This window comes from Engraulis encrasicolus, chromosome 14, assembly GCF_034702125.1.
Source record: "Engraulis encrasicolus isolate BLACKSEA-1 chromosome 14, IST_EnEncr_1.0, whole genome shotgun sequence".
NCBI lineage: Eukaryota > Metazoa > Chordata > Actinopteri > Clupeiformes > Engraulidae > Engraulis > Engraulis encrasicolus.
This window is the reverse complement of record NC_085870.1, coordinates 1,656,538-1,673,393: the sequence shown is the minus strand read 5'-3', so window position 1 is coordinate 1,673,393 and position 16,856 is coordinate 1,656,538. Positions and strand designations below refer to the sequence as shown.

The following is a 16,856-nucleotide window of genomic DNA, read 5'->3' as shown; positions in this document are numbered from 1 at the left end:
GCGGAGGGGTTGGGTGTGGAGGGTGGCTGTCTGGGCTGGTGAGGGGTTGGGTGCGGACTCTGCTGAGGGGTGGGTGCGGAGAGGGTTGGGTGCGGAGGGTTGGGTGCGGAGAGTAGGTGGGTGCGAAGGGGCTGGTGAGGGGTTGGGTGCGGAGGGTTGGGTGCGGAGGGGTGGGTGCGGAGGGTTTGGGTGGTTATGGGTATTGATGGTTTCAGTGGGTTGGGCAGCGGATTTTGGGGAGGCAGTTGGGGGTTGGACAGGGGGAGGCTGTTTGTCACAAACATTTTCCATGCAATGTCCAACCATTATACCCAGGGAAGCTGACAAGGGGGGACAAAGAGGTCAGCTGCCCCGGGCCCAGGGAGATGGGGGCCCCCATAATTGGAATGTATTAAATGTATTTTTAATTGAATGTATTGGGTTGTGGGCCCTTTCAGATGACTGTCCTGGGCCCAGCCAAAGCTGTCAGCAGCCCTGATTATACCTGTCGGTGAGGGTATGGTAGGATTGAGAGGGTGGTGTGGTTATGCATGTGGTTCGATTCCCGGTCCGGGTCCTTTACCGGTCCTTCCCTGTCTCTCTCTCCCAGCTCACTTCCTGTCTCTCCTCCACTATCCTGTCTCACAAAAACCAATAAAGGCTGAAAACCCCCCAAAAATACTTGAAAAGGCCCTTTGTTAGGAACATTTTTATTGCAATGTGCAGCCATTATACCAGTGTTACAGAGGGGATGGTACAGGTAGGGTGCTGTTGTGCTAGCCTGGGCGAAAAGCTGACTGTTGACTCCGTCAATCAGTCTGGCAAAAGCCATGAGGAATCCGTCTCCGTGGACGGTGGGAGATGGTCTGATCTTACTCTATCATTTAAATTAATTGAAGTTCCAAACTCAAACTAAAACCCTTTATTAGCATGCCTGTTACGTTATAGCGTCGCAAAAGCATACAAATAAGAAAACGAAAGTGTGAATATACGTAATTACCTTAACCAATCAGTAACGTAGCTCGTGGGTGAGTTCTACGTCACCACTCTCAACTGTTTGCTGATTGGCGAAAAACTGAGAGAACCGAGCTCGAGGCTTTTGCCAGACGATGTGCGGAGCCAAAATCATTGGGTGGAGTACATGGATGGTGTCGCCAGGCTACTGTTGTGCTGCCTCCTGTCCAGTCCTGCCACAGGTCTTTAGGGCCGTACACACACGTCGCCACCAGGGGTGGAACTTACGTTTTTTCCCCACCAGTCACGGTGGCAGGTAGATTTCAAAATCTACCAGTCACTCACTGTTTTTACCAGTCAAAGTGACTGGTGGGTTGAAAAATTTACCAGTCACCACTGAAATGTACCCGTCATTGGCAGGTGGACGGGTGCTTATTTCCATCCCTGGTCGCCACTAGTTACTTGCTCAGCGAATGAAGTCAATAGAACGTCAATGTGTTACAGCGAGACAAGCAGGCGAGTACTGTACAAGCGATGCGATGTGGTTCGGATGCCGAGTTGAAATTATTTTAACTTCGAGTGAGGCGAGTAAGCGAGTAACCAATTGGAATGCAGAGTTCGGTACTTCTCGCCTGTTCATTGGCAGTTAAAGCCGCGTTAACTTTCAGCGAACGTTCCATGAAAGAGTGGCGAGTAGGCGAGCAAGCGAGAAGCTAGTAATGTGTGTGTACGCCGCTTTTGCAGTGCTGAAGCAGCCCGCTGCCTGCTCCAACATCTAGCTCCTCATCCATATGTATGCCGCCTCGCATGATCCAATTTAGCCGTTCTGCTCAGTTTGCATATTTGAACAGGGAACAGGGACCGAAAAATTAACCCAAGTTTTGACCCTACCTGTACAACCTGACTGATTTGCAAGATTATCTATTCAACAAGTAATAGATTGTTCCGCCGACTCCCCTGTTTCTTTATCATCTGCAAAATCAGCTATGCATAATCGCACAGCTGTGTCAGCTTTGGTTTACATATTGGCAACTGCTGACTGGATGCATTTTCCAGAATTCGCACAAAGTAATTGCCCTCCCCATCCTCGCTCAGCGGTAAACTGGCTTCTCTCTGGGTTTGTTAAACCTGTAACCTTTCCACATAACTTTTGCTTAGGACTTTTAATTTGTTTGACAGCGAATTGGACTGAGATTAAACACTGAACATGTCAAGCGCATGCACAAACTAGTACACATGCTATTATCATCATTATTATTTGTATTATTATATGGTGACATACACTATCGGCATAAGCATTGCATATTAATAACGGAGAGAAGGGAAATGGAAATCTGATGATATGTATGCATTTACAGTATGAGGGCAATTTGGTGATGGAAATAACTTGAACTTGACGTGATATCGTGGATTAAATTTTCATTTCATTTTGTGCGTCATCCAAGTCCTTCCCATCTCTATACAGAAAAGCAACATTTTTTTTTTTTGGTGATAAAAAAAACGCTTTTTGCAGTACACCCCCCCCCTTAAAAAAAAGTCAGCTATGTCTGATGTGCATACCATAAAACAGCACTACTTGAACTTGCCCTGATATCGCGGATTAAATTTTCATTTCATTTTGTGCGTCATCCAAGTCATCCCCATCTCTATACAGCATAGCAACAGTACCCCACTACCCCCACCCCCCCCCCCCCCAAAAAAATAAAAAATAAATAATAAAATAAAATAAATCAGCTACTGTATGCCTGATGTGCATACTATAAAACTACTCTAATGAGTGGGTAGTTTGCAAGCTCTCCTCTCTTCTCCCCTCCTCTCCTCTCCTCTCTTCTCCTCTCCTCTCCTCCTTCCTCTCCTCTCCTTCTTCCTCTCCCCTCCTCTCCTCTCCTCTCCTCCTCTCCCTCTCTCCTCTCTTCTCCTCTCCTCTCCTCTCCTCCTCTCCTCTCCTTTCTTCTCCTCTCCTCACCTGATCTCACCTCTACTCTCCCTTTCTTCTCCTTTCCTCTCCTCTCATCCCTCTCCTCTCCTCATCCCTCTCCTCTACTCTCATCCCCTCTCCTCTCCTCCTCTCTCCTCTCCTCTCCTCTCCTCTCCTCTCCTCTCCTCTCCAGAGCACGGTGTGGAATGTTCGCCATACCTTCTGAAGCATCTGCTGTTCCGTCGGCAACGGCCACGGCAACGGCAAACCAGGGCTGTTTGGCATGAAGAGCAGCAGAGGCCTGGCATGGCTCCCGCTCCTCTTTCTGTGGCTGAGCTGCAATTCCTCTACCTACAGTACAATACAATACAAACCCGTGGGAAGGAAGGGAGGGAGGGAGGGAGGGAGGGGGAACAGAAAAAAAAGAATGAAATAAAATTACAAAACACACAGCAATTTTGTTTTGAAGCGCTGCGCACCACATTTCTGAAAAGCCTGACAGTCTGCTTATGTGGGGCGAGTCATTATTCAGAGAAATTGCGTACTCGGTGGAGTAGAAGCAAACAATAAGGGTGTTTTCTCTCTCTCTCTTCTCTCTCTCTCTCCTCTCTCCCTCTCTCTCTCCTCTCTCCCTTTCTCTCTATCTATCTATCTCTCTTTCTCTCTATCTATCTATCAATCTCTCTCTCCCCCTCTCCCTCCCTCCATCCCTCCCTCTCTCTTTCTCTTTCTTTCTCTTTATTTCTCTCTCTCTTCTCTCTCCCTCTCTCTCTTTCTCTCTCTCTCTCTCTCTCTCCCCCTCTCTCTGTCGCTCTCTCTCTCTCTCTCTCTCTCTCTCTCTCTCTCTCTCTCTCTCTCTCTCTCTCTCTCTCTCCTCTCTTCCCAATCACTCTTCAGCATTAAGATCTGAGGAGGTACACACTTTGCACAAGAGCCCGTTGTAGAAAAAAACACTTTGCATTCATTATCATTGCCTAATCTCTCCATCCCAAATCAGAGGTGAAGAGTCTCTTGACCAAACCGCATGCTGTAAACACAACACATACATAACAGAGGGGCAGTTTGGGAGGCTGAGCAGTGAGCACTTGGCTAGCAGGAGACATGGCCATCCTCATATGTTTGAGGAAGCAGTGGCGTAGTGGTTAGGAAGCAGTGGCGTAGTGGTTAGGAAGCAGTGGCGTAGTGGTTAGGAAGCAGTGGCGTAGTGGTTAGGAAGCAGTGGCGTAGTGGTTAGGAAGCAGTGGCGTAGTGGTTAGGAAGCAGTGGCGTAGTGGTTAGGAAGCAGTGGCGTAGTGGTTAGGAAGCTGCTGTTTGAGGAAGCAGTGGCGTAGTGGTTAGGAAGCAGTGGCGTAGTGGTTAGGAAGGTTAGGGTTAGGAAGCTGGTCTTGGGACTAGCAGGTGGCGTAGTGGTTAGGAAGCTGGTCTTGGGACTAGCAGGTGGCGTAGTGGTTAGGAAGCTGGTCTTGGGACTAGCAGGTGGCGTAGTGGTTAGGAAGCAGGTCGTGGGACTAGCAGGCAGGTTAGGGTTAGGAAGCTGCATCTTGGGACTAGCAGGCAGGTTAGGGTTAGGAAGCTGCATCTTGGAACTAGCAGGTAGGTTAGGGTTAGGGAGTGGGTTTCAAAGTGGGGGGCGGGCACGAGGGGTTGCTAGGGGGGCCGTGGTAGGTTGACAGGAAAATAAAATAAATATTTGAATGAATTAAATAACTTATCTAATCCAAAAAAACTAAAATAACTTTAGCAATATTCCCAATAACTGCATTATAATAATCTGTTGCATCTCTAATGCATTACTACTACTATTGTTATTATTTTATATAACTCAGTGGGGCACTAAGTAACAGACCTACACTATGGTTGTGAAAGGGGATGCACAGAAAAATAGTGTGACACACACGACCCATGCAAGGGGGGCCTTGGCTGGAATCTAACGGCATATGGAAGGCCTCGTCATGGTAAAGTGATACTGTCCCATTTTTGGAAATAAGCTAATTCACCTCCCCTTGAGTTAAATGATTACCTTTCTCCTGTACTTCCTGCAGTTCTCTGGCTATGGCAGTGCACATTTTACCTCCACACTAGCAGTTAACATTGAGTCCTATGAGACCAGTTAGCGGCTAACTGGTCTCATAGGACTCAATGTCAACTGTTAGCTTGGAGGTAAAATGTGCACTGCCATAACTAGAAAACGTTTGGAAGTACAGGAGAAAGGTAAGAGCCTATTATTTAACTCAAGGGGAGGTGTAAAATAAGCTTATTTCCAAAAATGGGACAGTATCACTTTAAGTATGGGAGCTGCTGGGTTGGAGCCACAAAGTCTGTACCAGGTGGAAGAATAGAGGAGGTGTAGAGTTTGGGAGGTGGCGAGTAGAGTGTCTTTATTGTTCCCGAGGGGGAAATTAAGGTGGGGAGATGGTAATTTCATTCATCGTTTCATGGCTGAATTCACCGCCAAGGTATCTATCCGCACATTGCTACAGGAACTGTACTCTGTCCTACACCCTTTCACACAGAGCCTTTGTTATAACCTTATTGTTACCAAAATGGTAATGACCACCATGTCTTAATCTGCTACTTAAGACTCTTGGTGATGTCATAGAAATGTTATGATGTAGTTAAGCTCTTTCATTAAATAGCAAATGTGATCACAGGTGATCCTATCTGCATTAAAGGAATACAACAACAACAACAACAACAATAATAATAATAGGTTTTATACAGCACTTTTCTAGACACTCAAAGACCCTTTACGGACCATCGAACATAAAAACCAAACACATGATCAACACAAAGACATACCGACTCAACAAAACTACAACAACAAAACAACAAAAGTAGACAGCAGTAGAAGATTTCACACTTTCACTACATGTGAAAACGAATTTCCCTCCTGGGACTTGTGAAATTCTAATCTAATCTGAACTACATTTATACTACAAATCACCTGCTGATGAATGTAATGAAACACAGTGCCCTGTGCTGTGCCTAACCTGCTGGTCCAGGCCTCTCCCTCTCCGCGCTGCGCACCTGAGGTCTCCTGGCTGACTGGTGGCCTTCAGACGCTGCTGTCCTCTCCGCGCTGCGCACCTGAGGTTAGGGATGGGATATCGGTATCGGTGTATCGGTATCGGGTTCAGATATCAACATATTTCAAAGATCGGATCGGATCAGAATTTTCCCAAAATATCGGAATTTTCCTGATACAGACATTGAGTCAGGTGCAATGTTAATTTGAAATCATAACACTTGCATATTAGTTTTCAGGATGGGATTGTTACTTTTTGCTTATTAATTGGTTTCCTGTTCTTCTGACTCCCTTTTCTGACCAAATAGTCTGCTTGGGCCTACCTCAAGTTGAAATCCATGCACATATGTGATTTTGGTATTGGATCGGAGTAGTATCGGTATCAGCAGATGTCCAAATTTAGATATCGGGATCGGATCGGAAGTGAAAAAATTAGAGATGTCCGATATTGGCTTTTTTGCCGATATCCGATATGCCGATATTGTCCAACTCTCAATTTTCGATTCCGATATCGGCCGATACCGATGCCCATATGTAAGGGTTAACGTTCGGCGAGAAGGTCGCTACCGTGGAATAGCAGCACGACAGAGAGAATCTTTAGACCCCGACGGGGAGCGGAGGGGTCTTGTTCTCTCTGAAGTGCTGCTATTCCACAAAGCGACCGACTCGCCGAACGTTAACCCGCTTATTATATGGATATACTTAAATGATTCACACATGGCGGGGACATTTCTTTATTTAATGTTAAGTTTATTCAAATCCATTGTAGGCTAGAGATAGCAGCTACGCACCGACTAGTGTCAAACTAGGCCGACTAGTGTCAAAAGCAGCTGACGTCGCTAGGCAACAGGTAGACTAGACAACAGGTGTTGTCTATCACAGCTGCTGATTAGAGTGACAAAAGACTGGACTCCCTGCGGAGTGATATGAAACATTCGCTTTAGCAGTGAAAAGTCTTGTTGCCATTGACAGCGGTCTGATCGATTCGCATTCGACCGATGACGTCACACCATATAATAAATGTGGGTTATTTTCCCTCATAACAAATTTTAGGTAACATTACAAATCTGCTGTTGTGGAACAAAATATGCTTAATTTTATTGTAATGCCCCACTAGAGGCATTCTCGAATGCAACAAAGCTTTCCAAATATTAACATCGTCTGTGCAAAATAGAAAAATAATTAAGGAGAAAAGTGTACAGTAATTCAAGCATTATTATATCGGTTTTGATAGGTCAAAAATCCGATACCGATATTGACCGATATTACATTTTATGCTATTATCGGGCGAATAATATCTGTGGGCCGATAATATCGGACATCTCTAGAAAAAATGTGTATGGGTGCATCCCTACCTGAGGTCTCCTGGCTGCCGGGTGGCTTCCAGACGCTGCTGTCCTGTCAGCAGCCGGGGGAGGACGCGGCTGCAACTTCCTGGACCTGCCTGTATCCATGGAGACATAGATTACATCAGGGGTTCCCAACCTTTTCCAACGTGGGGCCCACTCGAAATTGTTACAAATGTTCAGGGCCCACTTCTGACCCAATAAAGAATAAAACTCAAATAAATCAATAGCAACACACACCAAAATATGATTATTATTTGTAGAAAATGATTTCAGGGCCCACTTGGAATACCTTCAGGGCCCACCAGTGATGCAAACACAAAGGCAACTCTAGGCGCATTCAAATAGAAAAATAAATCAACATAAATAGCTATATAAGGTTTCCAAACGTGAGAGAGCTGTTGTAAAAGGCTGCCAGGTAGCACCATCACCATAGCAATTTAGCAATGGCTAAAACTAGAGTGTATTTAAAAAAGACCATTATATTGGAAAACCATAAAGCTTTGCAAACATTAACCCGAACGTGACTTCTTATACTAATCTGCAAAATTATGATTTTGTAACAATAACTATCTGTAACTTTTAGTGTGCACAGCTTTTTGGTAAAAAGCAACATTAAACATATCACAGAAAGATATTTAAGTCCACATTAAAGCAGCAGCTAACTGCTCATTTTTCGATTGGATAATCAACATTTTTGAAAAGGACAATCAACACAACGCTACAAAATAGAACCATCGGTCATCTTGTTAGATACCTATAGACAGGTCATCAGCTGGGAAAATTAGGCCTTTCGTCCTACCGCACTTTTCTCTGTGGATTACTGACCAGAAGCCCTATTGGAAGAAATTGAAACATGGGGCCACGTCAATTTTTGCTCAGAATTCAATATGGCCGCCATTTTCCAAAATGACTTGTTTTCATGCGTTATTACATTGTACTATAAGGTGATATTCATGAACGATGAACTACTTTCAGCACTATTCTGTCCTATTTCCTTACATACATGTTTACAAAGGTTGACTAAACTAAAAGAAATGAAAATGAAGTTGGACACCTTGCAATATCCAAAGGAAAGTGCTGAAAATAATGATTGAAATGCACATACAGAGTCTATGGCTGCTAAAATTAGGCCTATTGTCCTGTCAGGTTTTTCACAGTGGATTACAGACCAGAAGGCCTATTGAAAAAGATGAAAACTTGGGGCCATCTAGGTGCTCCAAAATTCAAAATGTTCTCTGTTTTTCAGAATGACAGACTTCCACACATTTTCTCAATACTGTAAGGCCATAATTATCAATAAAGATAACCTATTTTCAGTTAAATTGTCTCCTTACAGATGTGAGTATAAAAGTTGTCTAGAAAAAGGCATGAATGAATGAATGAATGAATGAATGAATGAATGAATACAGGGGGTGGACAAAATAACTGAGACACCTTGCTGTCTCGGTCAAAGATGCAAGGATACTGTGGCTCCGTGGTGGATCAAATGTTCTTTTTTGCCATCAGTCTCACTGTTGCTGGGAAGAAACTGTTGAAAAACCTTGCTTTTCTGGTAGGAATGCTGTCCGCTCTACTGTGTCTCAGTTTGTATGTGCAGTTCTTGTGTTTGAGCAGAGAGTTAGCTGGATGGAGTGGGTCTTTAATGATTCTCTCTGCTCTTCTATGGCTGCACTGTACATATATGGAGTCAATGGAGGGAAGTGCTGTGCCTATAATCCTCTCCGCAGTCTTGATTATTCGTTGCAAAGACTTCCTTTCAGCCTGAGTGATGTTGCCATACCAGACAGTGATGCCTGTTGTGAGGATGCTCTCTACAAGTCCTCTGTAGGCCTGGGTAAGAGGGCGGTAGTTCAGTCCAGCCTTCCTAGGCATCCTAATAAAGTACAGCCTTTGCTGGATTTTTTCACGATGTTCAGACTCCAGCTCAGGTTTGATGGTACTTGCATGCCTAGGAATGTATGACTTTCAGCCCTCACCACCTCTGTCCCTTTAATGTGCAGAGGCTGTAGGGGAGGAGGATGTTTTCTAAAGTCCACTATAATTTCCCTCGTCTTGTCTGTGTTGAGGATGAGGTCGTTTGTCTCCCCATAGTCAATGATGTAGTTCACAACAGACCTGTATCCTGACTCGTCCCCTTCTTTAATGAGCCCCAGGATGGTAGTGTCATCAGCATATTTGATGATGATGGTGTTGTCATGGCTTGAGAGAAGGTCATGGGTATACAGTGTGAAGAGTTTAGGACTGAGGCAGCATCCTAGTGGAGATCCCGTACTGACTGAGCTCAGAGGACACCCACCCCCCCATTCTCACCACCTGTGGTCTCTCTATAAGGAAGTCCAGTATCCAGTTACAGGTGGGAGTTGGGAGGCCAAGGACTGTCAGTTTCTCAATCAGCCTGCCTGGGTGGATGGTATTGAAGGCAGAACTGTAGTCCAGGAAAAGCATTCTGACATACGCTCCGCTACTCTCCAGGTGCTCCAGTGTGTGATGTAAAGCTATTGCTACTGCATCATCCACTGATCGGTTGGGACGGTAGGCAAACTGAAAGGGGTCAGTAGTGTCCTGGACTGTATAATTTATATGGGCTAAGACCAGTTTTTTCAAGGCACTTCATGGCGACTGATGTAAGTGCCACAGGCCTGAAGTCATTAAGGGTTTTTGTGTCTGGTCTTTTTGGAACTGGTATAAGAGTTGATTTTTTAAAAAATATGTGGGACAACTGCTTGAGATAAAGATGAATTAAAAATGTCTGTATACACACCAGCCAGTTGTTCACTGCAGGCCTTCAGCACTCTGGGGGGAACCCCATCTGGTCCAGTGGCTTTGTGGGGGTTTACTTGCTTCAGGACTTTAAGGACTTGTGTGTGAGTCACCTGGTGGGCTGTGAGGGTGGAGTCGCAGGGGACAGGAGACAGGAGACTTGCTGTCTCGGTCAAAGATGCAAAGATACTGTGGCTCCGAGACTTGCTGTCTCGGTCAAAGATGCAACAGTTACACAGAATTTCTCCTTTTTGAACTCTGACATGTCACCCATAATGTTGTGTGCATTGCAAAATTTTGAGCAAAACTGTGCTCATTGAACCTTCACACTTCACTTTACTGGTGCAATGTGCCATTAATGAAGATTGACCAACAGGCTGGTCCACTTGAGCCATTAAACTTCCAACACTAAAATGATAGGTGTCTCAGTTATTTTGTCCACCCCCTGTATCTTGCCACTTTGAAATATCCAAAGGAATGGTGTCAAATCATTGAATCTCACAAACACAGTGGACTGCTGAAAAAAGGCATATTGTCCTGCCAAACTGTGTGTGTGTGTGTGTGTGTGTGCGCGCGTGCGCTTGTGTGTGTGTGTGTGTGTAGGTGTGTGTGTGTGTGTGTGTGTACGTGTGCCTGAGTGCCTTTTTCTGAAGTGTGTGTGGCCAGTGTGGTTCTTTACATACACTGACATAGACACAGTAGACCGGGTGATTCAGGGGGGTTGAGCGTGGGGGGCAGAATAGTGGGGGGTGAGTGAGGGGTGGAGAGGCAGAGTAGCATGGGAAGGATGAGTGAGAGGGTTGGGGACAGAATAGTGTGTGTGTGTGTGTGTGTGGGGGGGGGATGAGTGAGGGGGTGGGGGAGGCAGAATAGTGTGTGGGGGAAAGACACTGTAGAGCAGGGGAAAGATGAGCGGGGGATACGCGCGCGCACACACACGCACGCACACTCATCCTTGCTTTATGAAAAAAATGTAGGCCTGAAAAACTTTTGGTCAGTAATCTAATGTGAAAAGTTTGGCAGGTCAATAGCCTTTTTTCAGCAGTCAACTGTGTAAGTGTAATTCAATCATTTTCTGACAACAATCCTTAGGATATTGTCTATAGGAAATTTACATCTTTCTGTTGCCAACCTTTGTACTCACGTCTGTAGATAGGAGATTTCAATGAAAATAGGTTACCTTTATTGATAATTATGGTCTTACAGTATTGAGGAAAATGTATGAAAGTCTGCCATTCTGAAAAACAGAGAATTGAATTTTGAATTTTGGAGCACATTTGAGATGGCAACCAGCTGGAGAATCTTTTTCAGTAGGCCTTCTGGTCTGTAATCCACTGTGAAAAACCTGACAGGACAATAGGCCTAATTTCCGCAGCCATAGACTCAATCATTATTTTCAGCACTTTCCTTTGGATATTCCAAGCTGGCCAACTTTATTTTCATTTCTTTTAGTTTAGTCAACCTTTTTAAACATGTATGTAAGGAAATAGGACAGAATAATGCTGAAAGTAGTTCATCGTTCATGAATATCACCTTATAGTACAATGTAATAATGCATGAAAACAAGTCACTTTGGAAAATGGCGGCCATATTGAATTCTGAGCAAAAATTGACGTGGCCCCATGTTTTAATTTCTTCCAATAGGGCTTCTGGTCAGTAATCCACAGAGAAAAGTGCGGTAGGACGAAAGGCCTAATTTTCCCAGCTGATGACCTGTCTACTACATTCTTGTTGGGTTATTGCATGAAAATATTGGCCAACTACAACTGCTATTTTGCCACTAGAAAACAACGCCTCATAAGCCTTCAAATCTGTCACCAGTAGAGGTCAAAGTTCAAAAGTTCAAAGTTCTTTATTAGCCATTTGAACTTTTGAACTTTGACCTCTATAATACTGGTGGTGACAGATGTGAAGGTAAGTTGTCAGTGTCAGTTTTAAAATTCAGACAGGCACAGAACTAGAAAATCTATTATACAGCTTACAACAATACACTGCCATGAATATATGGCACTTCAGAGAATCAACGGTGGAACAAGAATAACACGTAACCCTCAATTAATCTAGGCCAAAGGCAGCGGTACCGTACCATAGCTTGCAGCTCATGGGGGTTAGAGGGAGACGCCTCATTCATCAGCCAACACTGCACGGCAGGGGGGCCAAATAGCGGCCAGATAGCGGCCAGTGCCCACTAGTTAAGGACATGTCCAGAGGGTGCCAAATAGCGGCCAGATATAGCGGCCAGATAGCGGCCAGTGCCCACTAGTTAATATAAGGACGTGTCCAGAGGGTGCCAGTGCCCACTAGTTAATATAAGGACGTGTCCAGAGGGTGCCAGTGCCCACTAGTTAAGGACGTGTCCAGAGGGTGCCAGTGCCCACTAGTTAATATAAGGACGTGTCCAGAGGGTGCCAGTGCCCACTAGTTAAGGACGTGTCCAGAGGGTGCCAGTGCCCACTAGTTAATATAAGCACGTGTCCAGAGGGTGCCAGTGCCCACTAGTTAATATAAGGACGTGTCCAGAGGGTGCCAGTGCCCACTAGTTAATATAAGGACGTGTCCAGAGGGTGCCAGTGCCCACTAGTTAATATAAGGACGTGTCCAGAGGGTGCCAGTGCCCACTAGTTAATATAAGCACGTGTCCAGAGGGTGCCAGTGCCCACTAGTTAATATAAGCACGTGTCCAGAGGGTGCCAGTGCCCACTAGTTAATATAAGGACGTGTCCAGAGGGTGCCAAACAGTGTTGCCAGATGTGTCTGACCAATTCCCGCCCAAAAGCTTCTCAAAAAACGCCAAATTGCGCTACATTCCGCCCAAATTCAACATATTACATTGACTTCTATGGGCCCAAAACGGCTAAAAAAAACGGCCAAATGGCCAATTTCCCCCCGTTTTTACCCGCAGACGCTCATCCCAAGTAGCCCAATTGGGCAGGCACCCGTCCAATCTGGCAACACTGGTGCCAAGCATGCCTGAAGGCCTAATTCAGATGCACAGCCGTGGTCCCATCACAGAACATGTGACCATGAACAGGGCTGGACTGGCCATATGGCATAGCGGGCATTTCCTGGTGGGCCCTGCTGCACCCTCCCCCTTTTACATTTCTGAAAAAAGGGACCCACGGAGGGTGCGGGGCCCACCACGGGTGACTCAGTTCTGCGCCGATAATTATGAGGGTGCAGCCCCTTTAAGCCAAATATAAGTGCCCAGACCCTATTTCTCCCCCCGGTGCAGCCCAGCCCTGCCCATGAATGTGAACTAAAGAAATGCTTTCACACAGCCACTCACTAAGCGCACACTTCAGCAGGTGCATAAAAGAGCAATGCTCTGTTTGTCAATATCTTCTTGTTATTTGTTCCAACACTGTCGTTGCCAAAGCAATACACTGTGCTATTCCTCCAAGTTGTTTTTTTCCATAACACAGATTAGGAATGCAAATGATTAATCGATTATCAACTTTAATTGACCAATGCATTAATCGATTAAAAAACATTAATCACAATTAATCGACAGTTCAACTGACAAGAGACCCAGGTAAAATGGGCATATGAAGAGTGTGTGTGAAGAGGGGTGTGAATAGTGGGAATATTTAAATCACCTTTGGATTTGGAAATAGAATTAATTTAAATGTGGTATTTTATGTAAATTTTTTATTACATTTTTTAGATTCAGTAGTTTATTTCCGAGAAACATTGAGATTTCGGGGGGAAACGCCGCTTATCAATTAATGATTAATGAATTAATCGATAATTTGCATCCCTAACACAGATGCAATGCACTGCACTGTCTGTACAGTAGTGTTATCCTCTGCCTTTTGACAGTAATGTGAGAGCAATGCATGGAAAAGGCCATTAAAAATAGTTGATCGTGGAGGGCCGGTGTTCTGTCAGATTTTTCTACATTGCAATATTTTCCTACGTAATATTGTTTACAGTAAAATACAAAACAGTAACACCAAACAGGGTGTTAGATTTACGAGATGAAAGATATGAAAATAAAATCGCATGGTCATGGATACAAGTACTACCAAAAACCTGGCTTTTTATTAAACTTTAGCAAAAGCGCTAGCAAAACCGCTAGCATAACGAGTAAGTTAGCTAAGTTGCCAGGGTCACACTTCAATTTCTAAGACACACATACACAAATAATGATAATAAACACACACCTGTAGTGTAAATTGTAAATTAAAGTACTCTATTTATCTGTATCAGTCTTATCATGGTCCTATCATGGTCTGCGCATGCCCAAAAGGGGTTTGTAGGATTATCTGGCATGTAGGAGGATTTTACAGAACACCGGCAGTTGCTTACGGCCTCCTGCTTGGGAAGGTTACCTGAGAGGCCGCTGCTGTTCTCCCTGTCCTGCGCCTCCTTGTCATTACGTCTGAGAGGAGGAGGAGGAGGAGGAGGAGGAGGAGGGGGAGGCACTGGGACACTTTTCTTCCCTGTGGGCGGAGGCGGTCGTGGGCCAGCTATCCTGGAGCCAAAGGCCACGTGTGAGGAGTCTGGGCCCCGGGAGCTGGAGGTGCTAGTGGTGCTGATGATGCTGATGCTGCTGATGCTGCTGCTGTTGCTACGGGAACTGCTGGCCCTGACGCTGGATGGAGCACCGGACTCTGCAATGAGGAACAGTTACTGTAGGAGCACACATTAAAATATTACCTATACAAATGAAGAGCTCTTTTCCAAAATTAGATATATCCATTTTGTAGAATGTTGGGAAATTGACATTTTTGTATTGGGCATTCCATTGAATTGCATTGCAAAATGCATTTTTTATAGAGATTTAAAAGTATGTTCTCAAAACATTTGAATGGCAAGAAGTCAAACATAGATGATTGGACTTCTTAAGAGTCAATTCTAATATTAAAATGCAAAAAGTCAAAAATGGTGTATATCTCGTATTGGAAAAGAGCTCTTCAAATATTACCAATCATGTTTTGTCACTTTCGTAAGAATGCTTGAAAAAATAGGAGTTCTCATTATGTCTATGCCAGCCCACCAAAGATTCAAGATTCAAGATTCTTTTTATTTGTCCTGAGGGAAATTTGTCTTGGACATACATATACACAGTAGCACTGGGCTCTGCAATGGGGGAGAGTTAGGAGGAGCACATATTAAAACGGACAGGTTTGGGTTTGGGTTCATTTCACATACAGTGCATTGCTTACATCCACTGCTACTGTATGGAATGGGTAGCAAAATATGACCAATGATGTTTTTTGTCACTTTCACAACACTGCTTGAAAATATACAGAAGGAGCTGTCATTACGCCAATACAGTAACTGCCGCAGAACACACAACACACAACACACAACACATGAGGTCAAAAAAAGACGTACGTGTATACCTTTTCTTGTTTTTAACTGGGACTGGGTGCTGGACGCATACTGTTCTGGCGTCATCCAGACTATAGGTGAGTCTGTGTGTGTCTATGCGTCTGTCCATGAGTCACTAAGTTTTGTTTGCACACAAATGGATGGATTTTGACCAACCCAGTGTTCCAAAAGCACAAAATGTTCCAAAACATTGCAGAAGGTTGCAAGTGGAGCTGGAGCAAAACATTTCAACTCGGTGCAGTGGTGGAACATAGGGCAAATCTTGTGTGCTAATACTTTGTAAAAGGTCCGAGAACCAATTACCTTTTGGAGGCCAATGCTTTCAGGATGACAGACTGCATAGGGTTTGGCCATGGTTCAACTGAGATGACTTTCTTTTGTTGTTTGTGAGTGACTGGCGATGTCAACACTGTGCCACAGTTGAATTGTAGAGTGTAAGCAGACTAACATCAAGGCTGACCACTGTGGCTACTGTAGGTTCCGACCACAAATGTGGATAAAGACAGATTTGATCATTATGAACAACCATTCACACCTCTAGGAAAAGAATGTTTCTCAACACTGTGAACTCGGACTCTTTAAAACAGTGGTTCCCAACCTTTTTCTTCAGGGACCCATGTTTTTACCATTGTAAGCTTTGGTGACCCAACCGCGCGAGAGCCTGCACATGATACCCTCTGTTTCCTGCGAAAACTCGTTTTAGTTATTGTATTCCTTTATTAGTTTTTGGTGAAATATAGAATAAATGTTTTCATTTACATGTTGTTGCTCCTCTGCATATTACTGTATTTAAATAAATGCTTTGTACCGTATTAGCCCGAACATAAGACGATCCTGATTATAAGACGACCCCCCATTTTCAGACTCATGTTTTGGGGAAAAAAGTTTTTTGAAGACTTTATTTTGTTTCACATTGGAAACTTTTCTCAAAATGCAGTTTTTAATTTGTTGGAAAATCTGAGGCTTTTTACAAAGAACAAATTTCACAATATAATCTTCATGGAATTTCCATGATATAAGACCACAGATGGCTACTCATATCCTTTTCCTTTCTTTACTCACTTCACCTGTCAAGCGCCAATAGGCACCTACAGGCTACAGCCGCCTGGGCCCGCCTGTTTAAAGTGCAACGCAACATAGCCTACACTCAGAGCATTAGTCTGTGCCAGCCAGGCAACCAGTAGAGATAGGCAATCTATTGTGCAATGCACAGATTTTGCAAAATGCTTAGTTGACAGCAATATCTAACCAGCAGCCGTCTCGCCAAATCGCCGTTCATTTTATGCATCCAAAGTTTTCCGTTGTAGCCTACTGTAGAAACCGAACGTGACCAAAAGCAGATTGACGCATTGCACTTGAAACCGATGCGCTGCCTATCAGAACCACGTTGACATTAGAAGTCCGATTGATATTCATTTCGTACCAAGGGTAAAACTCCTAGTGATTTTATATGAACAAGACAATCTCTTGCCCTAACCATTATTCTGTGTTGCTGCATCGTTGCGAGGCATATCGTCAAATGCACCGCTTGTCA

At 44.3% G+C, this 16,856-nt stretch overlaps 1 protein-coding gene across 1 annotated transcript in view; it reads right to left on the bottom strand.

Annotated features, from left to right (window-relative positions):
• cfap20dc (CFAP20 domain containing) overlaps positions 1-16,856 on the bottom strand; it is a 92,319-nt gene that overhangs the window by 59,502 nt on the left and 15,961 nt on the right. Inside the window, exons 10-16 of the mRNA XM_063216203.1 lie at positions 15,256-15,268; positions 15,062-15,067; positions 14,273-14,598; positions 10,099-10,192; positions 7,232-7,320; positions 5,842-5,938; positions 3,071-3,202 (exon numbers count right to left, since the gene is read on the bottom strand). Of these exons, the coding sequence (XP_063072273.1) occupies positions 3,071-3,202; positions 5,842-5,938; positions 7,232-7,320; positions 10,099-10,192; positions 14,273-14,598; positions 15,062-15,067; positions 15,256-15,268 (757 nt within the window). The remainder of the gene's footprint in view (positions 1-3,070; positions 3,203-5,841; positions 5,939-7,231; positions 7,321-10,098; positions 10,193-14,272; positions 14,599-15,061; positions 15,068-15,255; positions 15,269-16,856) is intronic.